The sequence below is a fragment of the Pecten maximus genome, chromosome 1 (assembly GCF_902652985.1).
Source record: "Pecten maximus chromosome 1, xPecMax1.1, whole genome shotgun sequence".
NCBI lineage: Eukaryota > Metazoa > Mollusca > Bivalvia > Pectinida > Pectinidae > Pecten > Pecten maximus.
The window spans coordinates 57098946-57114775 of NC_047015.1; the positions used below are offsets into that span (position 1 = coordinate 57098946).

General features: G+C 37.2%; 1 protein-coding gene across 1 annotated transcript; it reads right to left on the bottom strand.

Moving 5' to 3' along the window:
* Positions 1–600: 600 nt before the first annotated feature.
* Positions 601–6560, bottom strand: LOC117339022. The gene is made up of 4 exons (XM_033900388.1): positions 6413–6560; positions 3837–3935; positions 3156–3253; positions 601–2661 (listed from the first exon to the last, which is right to left on the bottom strand). Exon 4 carries the CDS (start codon positions 2593–2595, stop codon positions 1561–1563), a length of 1035 nt encoding a protein of 344 aa, XP_033756279.1. The 5' UTR covers positions 2596–2661; positions 3156–3253; positions 3837–3935; positions 6413–6560; the 3' UTR covers positions 601–1560.
* Between the last annotated feature and the right edge of the window lie 9270 nt (positions 6561–15830).

A 15830-nucleotide genomic window follows, 5' to 3' on the forward strand; every position in this document is an offset into this window, starting at 1 on the left:
ATGTTATATCGTCTTCTGTCACCGACATACCGGGTATCTTACCTGATGTAATTTCGTCTTCTGTCACCGACATACCAGGTATCTTACCTGATGTAATATCGTCTTCTGTCACCGACAAACCAGGTATCCTACCTGATGTTATATCGTCTTCTGTCACCGACATACCAGGCTATCTTACCTGATGTTATATCGTCTTCTGTCACCGACATACCAGGTATCTTACCTGATGTTGTATCGTCTTCTGTCACCGATATACCAGGTATCTTACCTGATGTTATATCGTCTTCTGTCACCGACATACCAGGTATCTTACCTGATGTTATATCGTCTTCTGTCACCGACATACCCGGTATCTTACCTGATGTTATATCGTCTTCTGTCACCGACATACCAGCTATCTTACCTGATGTTATATCGTCTTCTGTCACCGACATACCAGCTATCTTATCTGTTCTTGTCAATTTAATACATATAAATGAAGATGTCATATCAATATCAATGACATACCAAGTATCTTATCAGTGACGGTTTTCCATTATTTACGAAAAGTCAAACTCGGATTTTTCTGCAGGCTTTGTATTGAAATGATAAAGAACATCATAAATTCAAAATTCAGTTTTATTTATTACATAAAAACAATGACTGATATTGACAAATGTTGCTCGACCTATTATAATTAGTTGTTTTACGTGTTTGTGGGTAAAACAGGTTTTGGACGATCCACTGGAAGAGGTAGGAAAAGTCAGGTGATACACCTCAATCAGATATGTTGGTTTCAGGGTTGATATGAAACACCGGTATGGATTTCCAAAACCACAGCCATGTGCATTGATCCGTAATTAAAATAAAACATTGTTATTAAATCAATAATGAATATCACAAACACATTCATATGATGGGAACAACAGTTCAGTGAAAGAAACATGTGAACACATTCTAACATTGTTGACTGAATCCATCAGAAGAAAATGTCGACCATGATGATAAAATATAGTTAATGTTGTATAAGTCCACTGATATAAATTGTCTGTATCCTCACTCAAGGTTAAGTCACTCAGTCACTATAATACTTGAGGAGTTTGATTCCCCGCTTCCCTGTATCTAACTTTAAACGTGACCACAACACATCACCCTTCTGTATACCTACTACTCCCTGGTATCCTTTGTTTGTGTGAAGTGTTTTTATGTACTTCCCTGCTCCACTTATCAGTTCTATTGTTTTCCTTGTCCAGTCAGCAATAACAATATTACCCTTACTGTCATATACAACTGTGACTGGACCAAACTTGTCTGGTGTGACTGACTTCTGTACCGGTATTCCCTCCCCCCGGGCCTGTATCCCCTCCCCCCGGTAGTGGACCAGAGGCTGGAGTGTTGGGTTGTACACAATGATGTGACGCCTGTAGTTGTCTAGATCACTGACGTCCCCACTGATATGTTTACTACTCACTACAGCTATGTTACCTGTAACACTACATTGTGATATTGACTGTACTACCCCCGTCCCTGACCTCTCCACAATGTGTGTATGTAACACCTGACCGTCTACAGTGTACATCATCACCTTGTACCCCTGTCTACCACTGTACCCACCACTACCCGACCCTCCCTGGTCACACACAGACGGGCTGGGTAATCCTCTATAGTAAACCTTGTGACTGGTGTAAATAATGAAGATACTTCACAGATAGACCTCTCACCCCAACAACAGAACCACAGACGACCTGTGGTGGGGTCCAGACTGATGTCCTTGATCTTACTGTTGTGTTTTATCGTGTGTATGACCTGACCTTTGTTGTTTATGAGATTTACCATGTCGGTTTCAAAGTCACACAGCCACGCACGTCCATCAGATGTAGGACAGATCGATGTGATGTCATCCGGGTATGAGAACTGGGACATGACGGTTGGACTGTCAGGAAGTGTGTACCGGAGAAGGTCAACAGGAATTTTCAACTTCCCGAGGGCCTGTTTCATGTGACTTTGTCTGTCCACACCCGGAGTATACTCTGCCATGTCTATGTTAGGTGTCGGTGGGATGTCGAAATCAAGTTCCCGGATTTCTGATACCGAGTCGTACATGAGTACAGCAGTTCCTGTCTGGAGAGTCTGTTTATACTTTGTTGAGAGTTCCGTCAAAGTATCCAACCTCCTCTCCAGGTCTGTGATGTGTGTCTCGATGAGGTCCGTGTCCGCCACCTCCATCTTGTTACAAATCGGTACATACTCCGCAGTAATTTGATCTAATTCTTTTTTACATTTGTCAGTATTATCGATGACATTTTTACGAAGCTTTTCGTACCGAGTTTTACATGAAGATAATTTTGTTCGAAATGAAGTGATTTCCTGGCTCAATTTAGGAATATTTACGTTTTCTGAGTCATTAATAAAATCATTAATAATCTTTTGTTTTTCATTTTTGATTTTCGACAGCTCACAGAGGCTGTCGAAGTGAAGTTTATGGTTTGAAAGGCTACATGTTGTGCATATTAATACATTACAAGTTTTGCACACAAAGACAACATCCTTATCTTTGTGTACATCACATTTTATTTCCCCCTTTCCCCTTACAGCTAATTGTGCGCGGTTTGCCATGGTTACAGATATATGTTGACTTCGTAAACAAGAGAGGTGACGGCTGTTGTAGATGGTTTGTTGTGTCTGTATAACAAAGAAATGTCAGAATTAGTAACAAACATCTACATTATATAAGGGTACTATATATAGAGAATTGCTGGAATTATCAAAACGTCCGCATGGAGCAGGATTTAGATCCCCAATAGGTCAGACCAAAATAAATTTTACTCTCTATCAAATGAACTTATTAGATCTAAATCAGAACTTCCGGTCAGCTAACGAACATGGAAATTATAACGACTTATACGTACAAGATAGTAAGTTATACACACAAGATGATATCGGTTTACGTACAAGATAATACGTTGTAGAAGAACATACGTACACATTATCTTATATTGTACAGGAAGGTAACCACCGACTACTACACGAATACCTGCTTTAAAATGAATGGCTATTTCCGGGGTGACAAAAGTAACAAAATAGAATGACTGTTTTAAATGTGTGCTTTACGCCAGAGATAGAGACTAAATCAAAAACAAATAAAAAATGTAGATTTTGACACTGTATATACTCACAGACTAGGCCTATTGAAGTCTTTTAAAATAAGGTTAATGTTCTCCGTTACCCAGCTCGTTGTTAAATTGATGTCCTCTGAGCGACAAGGAGGTACTGCCTAGTTGAAATAAAATTACGATGATAAACATTTTATGGCTAAAATGGAACATGACATGCAAGAGATTCGAGAGGGATCTTGACGCCCAATGAATGCTCTTTATTGGTTCTATGTAAATCTGAACTTTCTATAGTGTAATGATTTGATAACAAGGAGAACCAACATATCAAATATAAGAGTTAGAAATAGTGATACTAAACTTCAACAGTCGGCTATTTTGTTTTCTTTATCAGATTTGAAATCAAATGAGCACAAACAAGGACAAAAAAAAAACGTGATCTGAAGTTTGAGAAAAATAGTCGCCTGGTGGCCATTTTTGGTTATCTGGGTCAGAGTGGACATACGACGGACAATTTAGGCGATTTTATTTTTTCTCCGCTAGGCTACGCTCGTAAACAATTTTTGAAGTTAGAATTAGCTATTATTATTGTTCCCCAGAAAAGTTATATGGGTCAAAACGTCACCACAGGTTTTAGTTGTAATATGCCCAGTGGCACAGACGGAATGACGGACAAACACAAGGACAAAATGATCACTGTGCACTCTTCCCTCCCCTATAAGTTCTTTTCACTTTTCTACTCACCGAGTGGTCAAATTTGGTGGAGGCTCCTTTTTGTGGTTCCTTACTAAACTGATGCGGTACAATGTAGTTTCAAACTCCGGTCAACAATTAGCGTCCTCGCTGTGGGAGAAGAATATAATTTGGTAAGTTGGTGACTTAAAGTTAAGTAGCTTGACAGATTGAAGGGACTTGTGAACCCATGTCATCGCAGACCTTCTTAAAGTACATCGGCCGATTTAAACTATGGTTCACATTAATATGTACCACATTACACTATTTGTCTATGACATTTATCTGGTTTTGAAGGTTGAAAATTTACCGTATAACTCTTTTTATAATTTATACATTTAACTGGTTTTGAGTGATAAACATGTACTGCGAATTTTGGGCTAGGACGGCTACAATACACTTGTTACTTTCTTCCAGGTCGATAAAGTTTTAAAATGTTTACCATATTTCAAACCGTCTTGTACATTAGTATCCATTTTCGTAGTAAAAAGAATATCGTGATAAAAGATATAGTAAGTAAGTGTATCGCGTTACAATTATGACTTCTTTGAAACCGATGAACCAATTTCAATAAAATTTGACAGAAACATACTGTGAATTATAATCACCACCCCAGACATAAATCCAGAACGGGATTGTTTACTAGCAGACTGACGGGTCACGGATGACGTCGAGGTTTTGAAAAGTCAATCGCGATGATGTTGGTTGGCTTATTATTAAAGTACGTTAAGTATATATCAAGTGTCGGTGTCCTGTTTTCATAACGTTATGTACAGACAAACAACACTTTAATAAACTCAAGTACCAGCTACATCCGTGCCAGCATAGCTACATGTACTCTAACTTAACAGTTGTTTACTTTCTCCGAAATATAAAATTCGTTCGACTTTTTCCTGTTTTTCAATGATACGATCGATCTAATTTCAATCAATACGAATTACAAATACAACGGAAGTGACGTACATGTACGAAACACGCGATGAGGCTTATCAGGAATAGGTGTCAATCACGTGAGACATCTAGCAGGATTCAGACATGCGCAATACAAAATACCCTTATTCTAACATTATTTTTACACGGTATATTTATCAGTATGGACAGTGAGTGTGATTTTTATATTGGACAAACGGCCATGGTATAACTATTACATGCCAAGTTGTTATTTATTCGCGGAGCAATGTTGATCCAGTATTTTACAAAATTCAACAAGAAAATCTTATATACTTAATAAGAGATCTTATATAATATATATCTTATATATAAATATAGAGATATCTTATAATATGATTTTAAGATATCTCATATAATTTTCTTTATACATGTATGTATAACAAAAAAAAAAAAAAGGGTAAAAAACTTAGTGAGATAAAATTCCTTATTACATTCTAATTTGTTTAAATATGGTATAGTAAATAGCCCTATGTGCACTTTCTGTAACTCTGAAAGAGAAACAATAATTCACTTGATGTGGGAATGCCAGGAAGTGCAAAATCTATTACAAAATTTTGAATCACTGGTAGATGCACTCTATATTCCTTTTGCAATAAATAAACAGTCTTTTCTTTTTGGACTCACAAACAATAGTATTAATGCAACAGTTGATAATATAGTAATTCTTATCATCAAACAATACATTTATAGAACGAGGTGTCTTAATAAATCCTTAAATTTCAACGCATTGGCAAACAACATAAAATATTACTACAATACGCAGAAATTCATATCAAACGGTCAGAATGATATTTTCAAAGCAAAATTCGCGAATACTTGGTGTAAATGGAAAAACCTTATTTGTCTTGATATTTATTAGCCAAAACTTATTTCTGACAGTTTACAAACACTATTATTTTCTATTTGTAACTAAAGCTATGCCATTATGAATATTACTCCCCACATCTCTACCCTAAAGGAAACTCTTTTAATTTCTATCTCTCTACAGAAATAAATAATTTACTCTATGTACATCTATTCAAATTAACCGCAACTATTCTCCTTGTTTCTATCACTATTTTTTTTCTTTCTTTCCTCCTCCTTCCCTTCTCTTAAATATGTTATGTTCCAGTGTGAGTGGATATGCTAGTATGTATGCATGGGTGTATAGGTGTAAATGAAACAATAAATGAATATTGATACAATGATAAAGTTTTAAAATGGTGTACGTGAGGATATATGTGTGTATGTAGGAATATATATTACGTACTCTATGAGTGAATGAGAATGCAATTGTAAAAATATGAACTTTAATGTAATACTGTCGCTGTGTGTTATGTGTATGTGATTATACATGTATATGTATTATACACCAAGATTTCAAAATAAAAAATGAATTATAAAAAAATATATATCTATTAAACATGAAGAGATTTTTTTTATTTTTTTTTTGTGTGTGTGTTTTTATTTCGAAAACTATATTTTTTGTCATAACATCAACACCTTTTGTTTGGCAGTTTTCTTATTTTGCGGAATTCTACTGATTGATAGCATCCGAAATCAACATTTCCCGGACGGTATAAAAACCAAAAGTATTGTCAAAAGAAAAGAAAGAAATAAAAGCCAAAAGGTAACCCCATTTCAATATATGTACTTACAGATATGGTCCAAGCGAGATATCTTCTGAACAGTCTTTTTCAGTTTCTGTAGCTCTGAGCGTACCGACAAAGGTGGCGCTTGTTCTAAGACTGGAAAGGCCTGATGCGTGTCTGTCTTCTGAACAACTTTGAACGCTGTGCGCGAATCACGTCGTGTCGATGGTTATAAAGGCCATATGACAACGCATGTAAGTCCATAATGCATTGCGTCTCCGTCCAATCAGATGTGCGCGGTGTTATCACGTGATTACTTAAGTAGATGATTAGTAAGCATCTGTCGAGTGTTTGATTCGTGATAAAAGATGATTCACCAATGCTTGGAAAACGGGCTGCATGTAAGCGAACTTTGTAAATAGACCTTATCTAAACGAGTTCTTGACTATTCGAATTCGTGAAATAAATTGAGGAATTATTGCAACTGAACTAAATATGGACTTATTGTTATATTTGGCTGACAAAGTTCGTTCATCCATAACCTCTACTCGCATGATCACTAGTTCAATAGCTTGTTCGATCGACGTCCTTTTTTGCATATCAAAGTGGGCTGTGTTGAGAATAATGTTAAGTTTGATTTTGATTAGTATGATTATCGTGTGTAATAACTACATATATGTACAGTACGAGGAGGGTGATTTGGTACTCAAACGCTCACAGCGCGTTTGCGCCCGTCGAGCGATGGGGATTAAAACCCCGCTGCAATCCCGCCGTAATCCCGCGCAAGCGATGTCGCTGCGATCCCGCTCACGCAGCGATTCCGCTCTGACAAGGCAGCAGCCCCGCTCAGCCAGCGATTCAGTTCCGGAAGGCCTACAAACCCGCTCAGCCAGCGATCCCGCTCCGGCGGGCCAGCTAACCCGCTCAGCCAGCGATCCCGCTCCGGCGGGCCAGCAAACCCGCTCAGCCAGCGATCCCGCTCCGGCGGGCCAGCAAACCCGCTCAGCCAGCGATCCCGCTCCCGTAACATGGACACAAGAAATCCTGCAATCTTTTTTTTTTTTTTTTTTTAAATATAACGATGAATAAGAAGGAACTCATATTTATTTCATCAGAAACGTTCGCAGAATGTAATGTAACGGTTACAAAATATGTTTCGTATTCACTTGCTTGAGTTGTTCTCTGCTTGTGTAAGTATCAAATCAAAAGTAATTTGGTAGCGTAAGTAATGAAGTTTAGTTTAACAAAAATACATTGTATGGATCTTAAAGTATAATCATAGAAAAGGGTTAAACACAAAGTTATTTTTTATACAACATCTTGTATCTAAAAATGTTCATACGGAGAGGGGGGCCGCGGTGGCCGAGTGGTTAAGGTGTCCCGACACTTTAACACTAGCCCTCCATCTCTGGGTTGCGAGTTCGAAACCTACGTGGGGCAGTTGCCAGGTACTGACCGTAGGCCGGTGGTTTTTCTCCGGGTACTCCGGCTTTCCTCCACCTCCAAAACCTGGCACGTCCTTAAATGACCCTGGCTGTTAATAGGACGTTAAACAAAAACAAACCAAATCATACGGAGAGTAGCGTAGTGCAAAATGCAAATGTACATATGATTTTAATTAGATTGAGTATTCTGATATATTTCTAAGTTGTTTTGTCTTTTTGGTGTACATACAGTACATGTACATGTTAGCTGGATCGTATGAAAGAGGAACATGACGCAATTTGGCCTGTTTCGACCTAAAGGTGACCATTTTCAAATAAAAAGTAGTTCTCAGATTTGATATTCGCTGGTGTCAATAACATGGGGGAAGACGTAGTTGATGAAATATTTAAGTTTGGATGTCAATTATACTAACTACATGAATAATAGAAAACAAAACCATCAGTTTATGCAGCATACGGAAGATTAAGAGATCAAACCACCAACATTTATCTATTTTGCATACATATGTACATATCTACAAGTTTCGAAGCTCACAGCGATGACAACTGAGCAAAATATGAGTGCAATATATATGTTTATATCTATTTTGGTATACGGTGATGTAGATTCGCAATAAGTCACGTGATATTTCACATGTACTCTAGTTAAGCTCTCGCTAGCGCTGTGCGCGAACAATCATTTATCTTATATATACATTTGTGCGTGGTATATCCACTTAAAGTATCGTAGTTATGTATGATATATCAAAATAAAGAAGGCAATTCGTTCTGTCAGTGGAACATTTTCTTTGATATAGGCGGGATTTGAAATGTGGTCTAATTGTACGATCGCCAGCCGTTATGTAGCCATGCCCGTCTGAGTTACCTACAAATGTATTCAATGCTCGGTAAACGTCGTAGTATGCACAATGCACGCGCAATGTACAGGGTACCGAGACAGTTTTTCGACGGCTGGCGATGGGGAGTGTAGGACAAAAGCCCCCCCGGACATTAGCCCCCCCCGGACATTAGCCCCTAGGACAAAAGCCCCTCCGGACGAAAGCCCCCCCGGACAAAAGCCCCTTCATTATAAATTTAGCTGGTATACTTTATATAAATCTGTACTTTTGAAAAACAAAAACTGTATATATACTGCTGTTTTTATCTCTGAAATTTGTAATATACTGCAAATATTGATAATCAAAGAAATGCCTACAAAACATGTTGCTCTGTGTTGTAATTTTTTAATTTTAGGAATGATTAAGATCAAAGAAACAATATAAAAACAATTTATACCTGTGCAAACATAGAAATTTCACTGTTGATACACATGAAGCCATTAATGATATATTTCCTTCGAGGAGAATACAACATCAATGAAAAACATACCAAACACCTGTGTAACAGCTTATTGTTTATGTAACAGTAAAATCAATGAAAAACCTACCAAACACCTGTGTAACAGCTTATTGTTTATGTAACAGTTCAAGTAGTTGTTTACATTGCAGAAGCCACTGGTGACTGAAGTCACTTACATATATATGTAGCACTTAATATAACCACTGCTAAAACATATATTGTAATTTAAAAAAAAAAAGAATAAATAAAAACATAAAAAATATAAAAAAATATATAATTTTTTTTATGAAGGGGCTTTTGTCCACTTTTTGATTAGTGTGAAGGGGCTAATGTCCGGGGGGGGGGGCTTTTGTCCTAGGGGCTAATGTCCGGGGGGGCTAATGTCCGGGGGGGGGGGGGGGGCTTTTGTCCGTACCTCGGCGATGGGCAGTATACACTGATACATGTAGGCTTAGTTTGTTGTTCAATCCATTCATATATATATATATATATATATATATATAATATTTATGTAATTCTCTGAATGAAATATTTGAAATGAACTGTGGTCATCCTTATCATTTACATAAGCTGAGACGGTAAAATGTACTGTATTGTAAACTTATTAATCTGTATATCACCCGTTTGATAGGTAACCAGTCTTGACATTTTTCATAAAATGAAAACACATTTGTTTTGAACAACCGGACCCATAACGTATGTCTCATATATACATTATACATGTACATGTACATTTGTATGTGCTTGTTGAAACAAATACATGTACATGATTTATTACGGATAATGTTGTTATTATGAATAGTATTATGTGTATATATATGTAAATTGTATATGCATGTTTGGGTAAAATATCCAAGTTCGTCCTTATTAAAGTAATATGAAGATCAATAAATACAGATGTAAGTGTATCACGATATCGATCTATATAGGCTATGTCTGATGTCCAATCCTATTGACTTAACATCTCGTCAATAAGATGTGTTGAAATTAAAAATATGGATACTGAGTGTTCTATTTTCTTACGAAACCTGACATAAATAGTTACCCTGATTTTTATTTAAACATATTTTTATTGTAACTTATATTTATATATAAGAGATTGGGCAAAAACCACCTTTCCCGACACAAGTATACATGAAAAAAATACAGCAAGATGGCATAATATAATATTTTTTAATATAATATTATTTTTTAACATGTTTACAAATTGGTTTAGCGGGAGAGAGAGAGAGGAGGGGGGGGGGGGGGGGGGGTATATATAAAGATATAGTGAAAGTAATTGCTCTTATTTCAATGCACGTGTATATCTTGATATGTTGCAACCATTAAACCAATACGTACAATGTACATATCATAAATGTATAACTTTCAACAATACAAATTACGTACCTAATTTAAATCTAAAATATATAAATGATTTAAGAATGATTAATACAATTATCATCGCATACGGATTTAACGGGTTTTACTTCCGCTATTACGGCCTCAAAAGGAAAACGGCAGGTGCCTTATTCTAAAAGACCTAAATGTAAGAGGTGAGATACAGGTAGACTAGTAAACATGGAGCATAGGCTAAATCCTTATGTAACAACATTCCGCCCGCAGGTAAAAAAAAGCTGTAGGGGTCCGATGGGGTCACTGCGATACAGGTATACTCGCTATTGTAATCAAAATCTGTGATTGGCAGATGTTAACAGCAGGTGAAAACATTTCTATAACGGTAACTACACTGTACACGACCGGTATTTGTCCTGTGTATAGAGGATTTATCTATATCACATTGATTAACTCCAATCATGATTTGTAAATGACGCGATTTTAACCACGTGGTCTCCATACACACAGTTTTATTTGGATACTATAACACATGGAAATGTGTTACACGAGGAACATTAACATTGTATCACACGTACATATATATGAATAAATAATCCAGGTACAAAAACATAATATTCATAGGATTATATTACATACACGTAATCAAAGAAGAGATTTTTTTAGAAAAAAAGACAAACCATTTAGAACTTCCGTTTATAATTATGACCTTAAACAGACCTTTAGTTTAGTTTTATTTGGATTTGAGCGGTAATAATTTAGAATATGTAATTTCTTTGCCAATTTTCAATGATTGCGTTTTTACAGGAAAACATATAATGATACTCATCTCCTACATTCTCTGAAGACAAGGTTCATATCTTCTCCTGAAACTCTTTGTTACCTACCAGTTTCAATGGAAAACTTCAATTACATGTACGTACACTATCTAATACAATTAGAGTTAATCTAATCTCAGGCTTCATCGGACATAAAATGGACTGGTCAATAGCTCGGTGAAGGAGGAAATACTTCACATTGTTTGGGTGTTAGGTCTTGATAATAATGGTGACTTTCGCATAGTCAGTACGTATTTTTTTTTTTTTTTTTTTACTTCCGAAATTAAAAGGACAGGAAATATTCCCATGTTGTCGTTATAATTTATTAAAATTTGTTTAAAATGTGTTTTTGTTGACGTTTTTATCACATACACATGACAGATGACACAAATGTATTGTTTTTCTCACAAAAAAGAAAGAATATTGGACTACACACACAATCAGTTTGTGGTCTATATAGTTTAAACTGTATTTTATTTGACAATTTCCATTTAATAGCATATATACAACATAAGATATACATACATACGTATATACTATTATGCTCGGTCTTGTAATCAAAGACCGTACTACATGTATTTCTTTGCTGGCAAAAAGAGATCGGGAAGGCAATCGATTATCCTTTACAAAAGTGTTCGATATCTCACAAAATAATTTTGTACCAGGCTGCTAAAATGGTAACAATTTTTTCAATTCTTTATTAGTTTTGCGAGTATACATCTCATCAACATCATACGATTACAAAAAATATAATTCAAGTCAGCTCGAGTAGAGCAATGCACTTGTGACGATTTTTTTTTTCTGATAAGAAAGTAATTAAATGATTAGCTACTATAGTTGGGAAACTATTAGCACTGATTTCGATATCTACCGGTAATAAACATGTAAGTGTATGTCCGTGATATTAGCCATGCAAGAGATGACCCCGATGGACACATAAATAATGATAGTAATAAAAACACAATATCTTTAGGCCGTGGATTTAAAACTACGAAATGTTCAAATAATTGTGAAGTTTATGAAACTTACTACAGAAATTCAAAGATAATTTTCTCAAACGGACATGTTGCTAGCTAAATACTTCAAATGTCTACGTAAAAATAAGTCGAGATCAAAATAACGAGCCCCTTATGTGGCCTCTCCGAGGTCATGCACAAAACGACATCTATACAAAGGTCAGCTAAATCAGAATTGTAATAATGCTGCCGTGGACACGTGGCTCATTGTCCACTATTAAAATGGTTACCGGATTGAGCACATTTCCGTGTTCCCCATATCCCACTCGAGGTGCACAAAAATTCTGACCAAGATCCGACCGTCCTAAGTACTCTAGAAATGATGACAAAACCGTCTTTTGACCCGTCCCCATTCCGTAAGAATGAAATAATGCTACTGCGGACACTTGGTTCATTGTCCACCATTAACCGGAATAATTACCTTTTGTTTTCCCAAAGAAGGCGGTCACCAGTTAGCAGTCACAGGATACATTTACAATGTATTGACTCAGCTCCTAACACTAAATGACGACTATATCCAATATTACTGGATTTATGACTCGTGAGTGATCTTGCACATGCATGAAAATAGTCTATTTAAACTTTAATAACTACAATATTTCCTTACAAATAGTTTTTATCAAAATGGTCGACATCAAGTACACTGTCATATTGTACAACATTGCAGATATTATTCAACTTATAACATAGATTTCATGAGCAATACATTACACGTATGAATTTGTATCTCATAGTTGAGGTACATCATCCAATAAATACTTACGATGGACGATACAACTGAAAACATATACATGGTCATTAAAGTATAATTAATCGACACCAGGCTGTTGAAAGTCTGCCGTCATTACTGATTGAGCGGGTCCTATTCAATTCCGCTCGAGCGGGCCCGCTAAAAACCCGCCCGGCGAGCGGGTCCGATACAAGTCCGCTCGAGCGGGCCCGCTACAAGCCCGCCCGGCGAGCGGGTCCGATACAAGTCCGCTCAAGCCCGCTACAAAACCGCTCAAGCCCGCTGCGAACCCGCTCAAGCACGCTCGAAGCCCGCTCAAATCCCGCGGCAATCCCGCTGCAAACCCGCGCAAATTCTGAGCGGAGGGCTGCGCGGGTCAACGCTCTGTGAGCGTTTGAGTACCAAATCACCCTCCTCGTACTGTACTGCGCATGTCTGATTTTTGAGCTTATGCCATACCATGGCGTCCGTCGTCCGTCCGTCCGTCGTCCGTCCGTCCGTCCGTCCATCAACCAAATTGACTTCTTCTGAACCGCTGATCAGAATTTAACCCAAATTTGTAGGAAGCATCCCTAGGTTGGTGGGATTAAAATTAATACATGTTATGGGGCTGACCCCCCAGGGGCCCTAGGGGCCAAAGGAGTCCATTTGGCAATATTGATATAAACGACTTCTTCTCTGGACCTTAGCAATGTATGACATTGATATTTCAGTGGTAGCATCCTCTTTATGGCTGGAATTCAAATTTATACAAATGATAGGACTGACCCACCAGGAGCCGGAGGGGCGGGGTCAAAAGTGGTCCATTTGGCAATATTGATATTAACGACTTCTTCTCTGGACCTAAGCAAATGTATGACATTGGTATTTCAGCAGCAGCGTCCCTACGTGGCTCGGATTCAAATTTTAAAATGTGATAGGACTAACTCCCCATGGGTCCAAGGGGCACCACGGGGCCAAAAGGGGTCCATTTTTGCAATATTGACATAACAATCTAATTAAAATATAGATTGTCATTCTCGCTACGTTACATGAATATCTAACAACATCCCATAATGGGTCACGTCGGTGTGACCTTTCAGATGTGTGTATTTAACTTTCAGGGCGAATTGTTAATTTTTCGATGTGATCGAAGCAAAACATCTCGTCACAGCATGCATCTGAAGCAAACTATTTCGGCTTTGTGGACATGAAAATTCACTTCCAAGATTCTGGAAGTAGTCATTTGATATGCTAATCCAAAAGGTCACCCCGGCGTGACCCCTTATGGGATGTTGTTAGATGTGTATGTAACGTAGTGAGAATGACCATCTAGATTTTAATTAGATTGTTGACATTAACGACTTGTTCCCTAGACCTAAGCAATACACGACATTGATATTTCAGTGGTAACATCCGTAGGTGACTGGGATAAAAAAAAATATGGGGCCTGAGGGGCGGGCTCAAAAGTGGTTCGTTTTGCAATATTGATATTAATGACCTGTTCTTTCGACCCCAAGGGCGGGCAAAAGGGATCAATTTGACCATATCGCTTTAAAGGACTTATTGCATTTTTGAAACAATTGAGATCAAGAGATGAACACAGTCCTTATGTAAAAATAAGCCCAGAGGCCTCTGGGTCTCTTGTTTTACTATGGAGAGTGTAAGGCTGATCTTTACTCTGCTTTTCTCACCTTTCCTGTCTTTCTCCTAAGCAGTTGCAAGTGGAACCTACATATGTAATCTGAGATAAATTCTTCACTGAGAACTTCCGGAGAAATAATAATGTCAATAAACTCAAGATGGCTACCTGTCAGCCTATCGGCGATTTTTATTTCCCTAATAACTCTCAAAATTGAATTAACACAACTTGGAATGTAGGGGAGCCTACAAATGAAGTTTTCGAAAAATTCTTAAGACAAGGATTGTTTGTGGACGGACGACGGACGGAAAACGGACCACAGACGGAGGACGATTTGAATAGCCAACCATCTGATGATGGTGGAATAAAAACAGGAAACAGTTGTACACTTGATTTATAGTTGGGAGAAAAATGGAGAAAGGCCAAAACGGAACACAGCGATGATGACACCTATGTAGCAAGTACTTGAGTTTATTAAAGTGCTTTATGTCCATGTACATTGTCACGGCTTCATATTCATATCGTATTAACAGATATAGAATGACCACATGGCCAAAAATATATATACATTCCCGTGGTATGGTCCTGCAATTTTTGAACAGTATTATACTAAATAATGTAGACTTGATATCGCCATCAAATAATTTATACCATACCCGTGGTATAACCATACATTTTTGTACGGTATGATATTGATAATGCAGACTTCGTATGCCATCAAATATTATCTACAGTACATGTATCATATTATATAATGTAGTCTTAGTATTACCATCGAATATGATATGCACAGAAAACAAATGAAAAAGGAGGACATTTTAATAGTGTCCTGTCCGGGACTCGAACTTATGTTCTACGGCATAAAACTCTACGACTACGCCATCTTGGCACCCCTCTTAAGAGAACATTGGATGTCACCGTTAGTATTTATAGAAAATTCCGTGTCGGCCAACAATTCTTGATTGTACATGTACATTATTCTCGACAAAAAAAACAGCAACAACAACAATAAAACAAACAAAAGACACACAAAACACAAAAACAAAAAACAAAAACAAAACAAACAAAAAACAAAAATGACGAATGCTAATGCGATATAGATTTACATGTGCAGAGTGAATTCATTATATGTACACGATTAGCTAGTAACATACAAACTACAATTAGTAATATGGTGATGT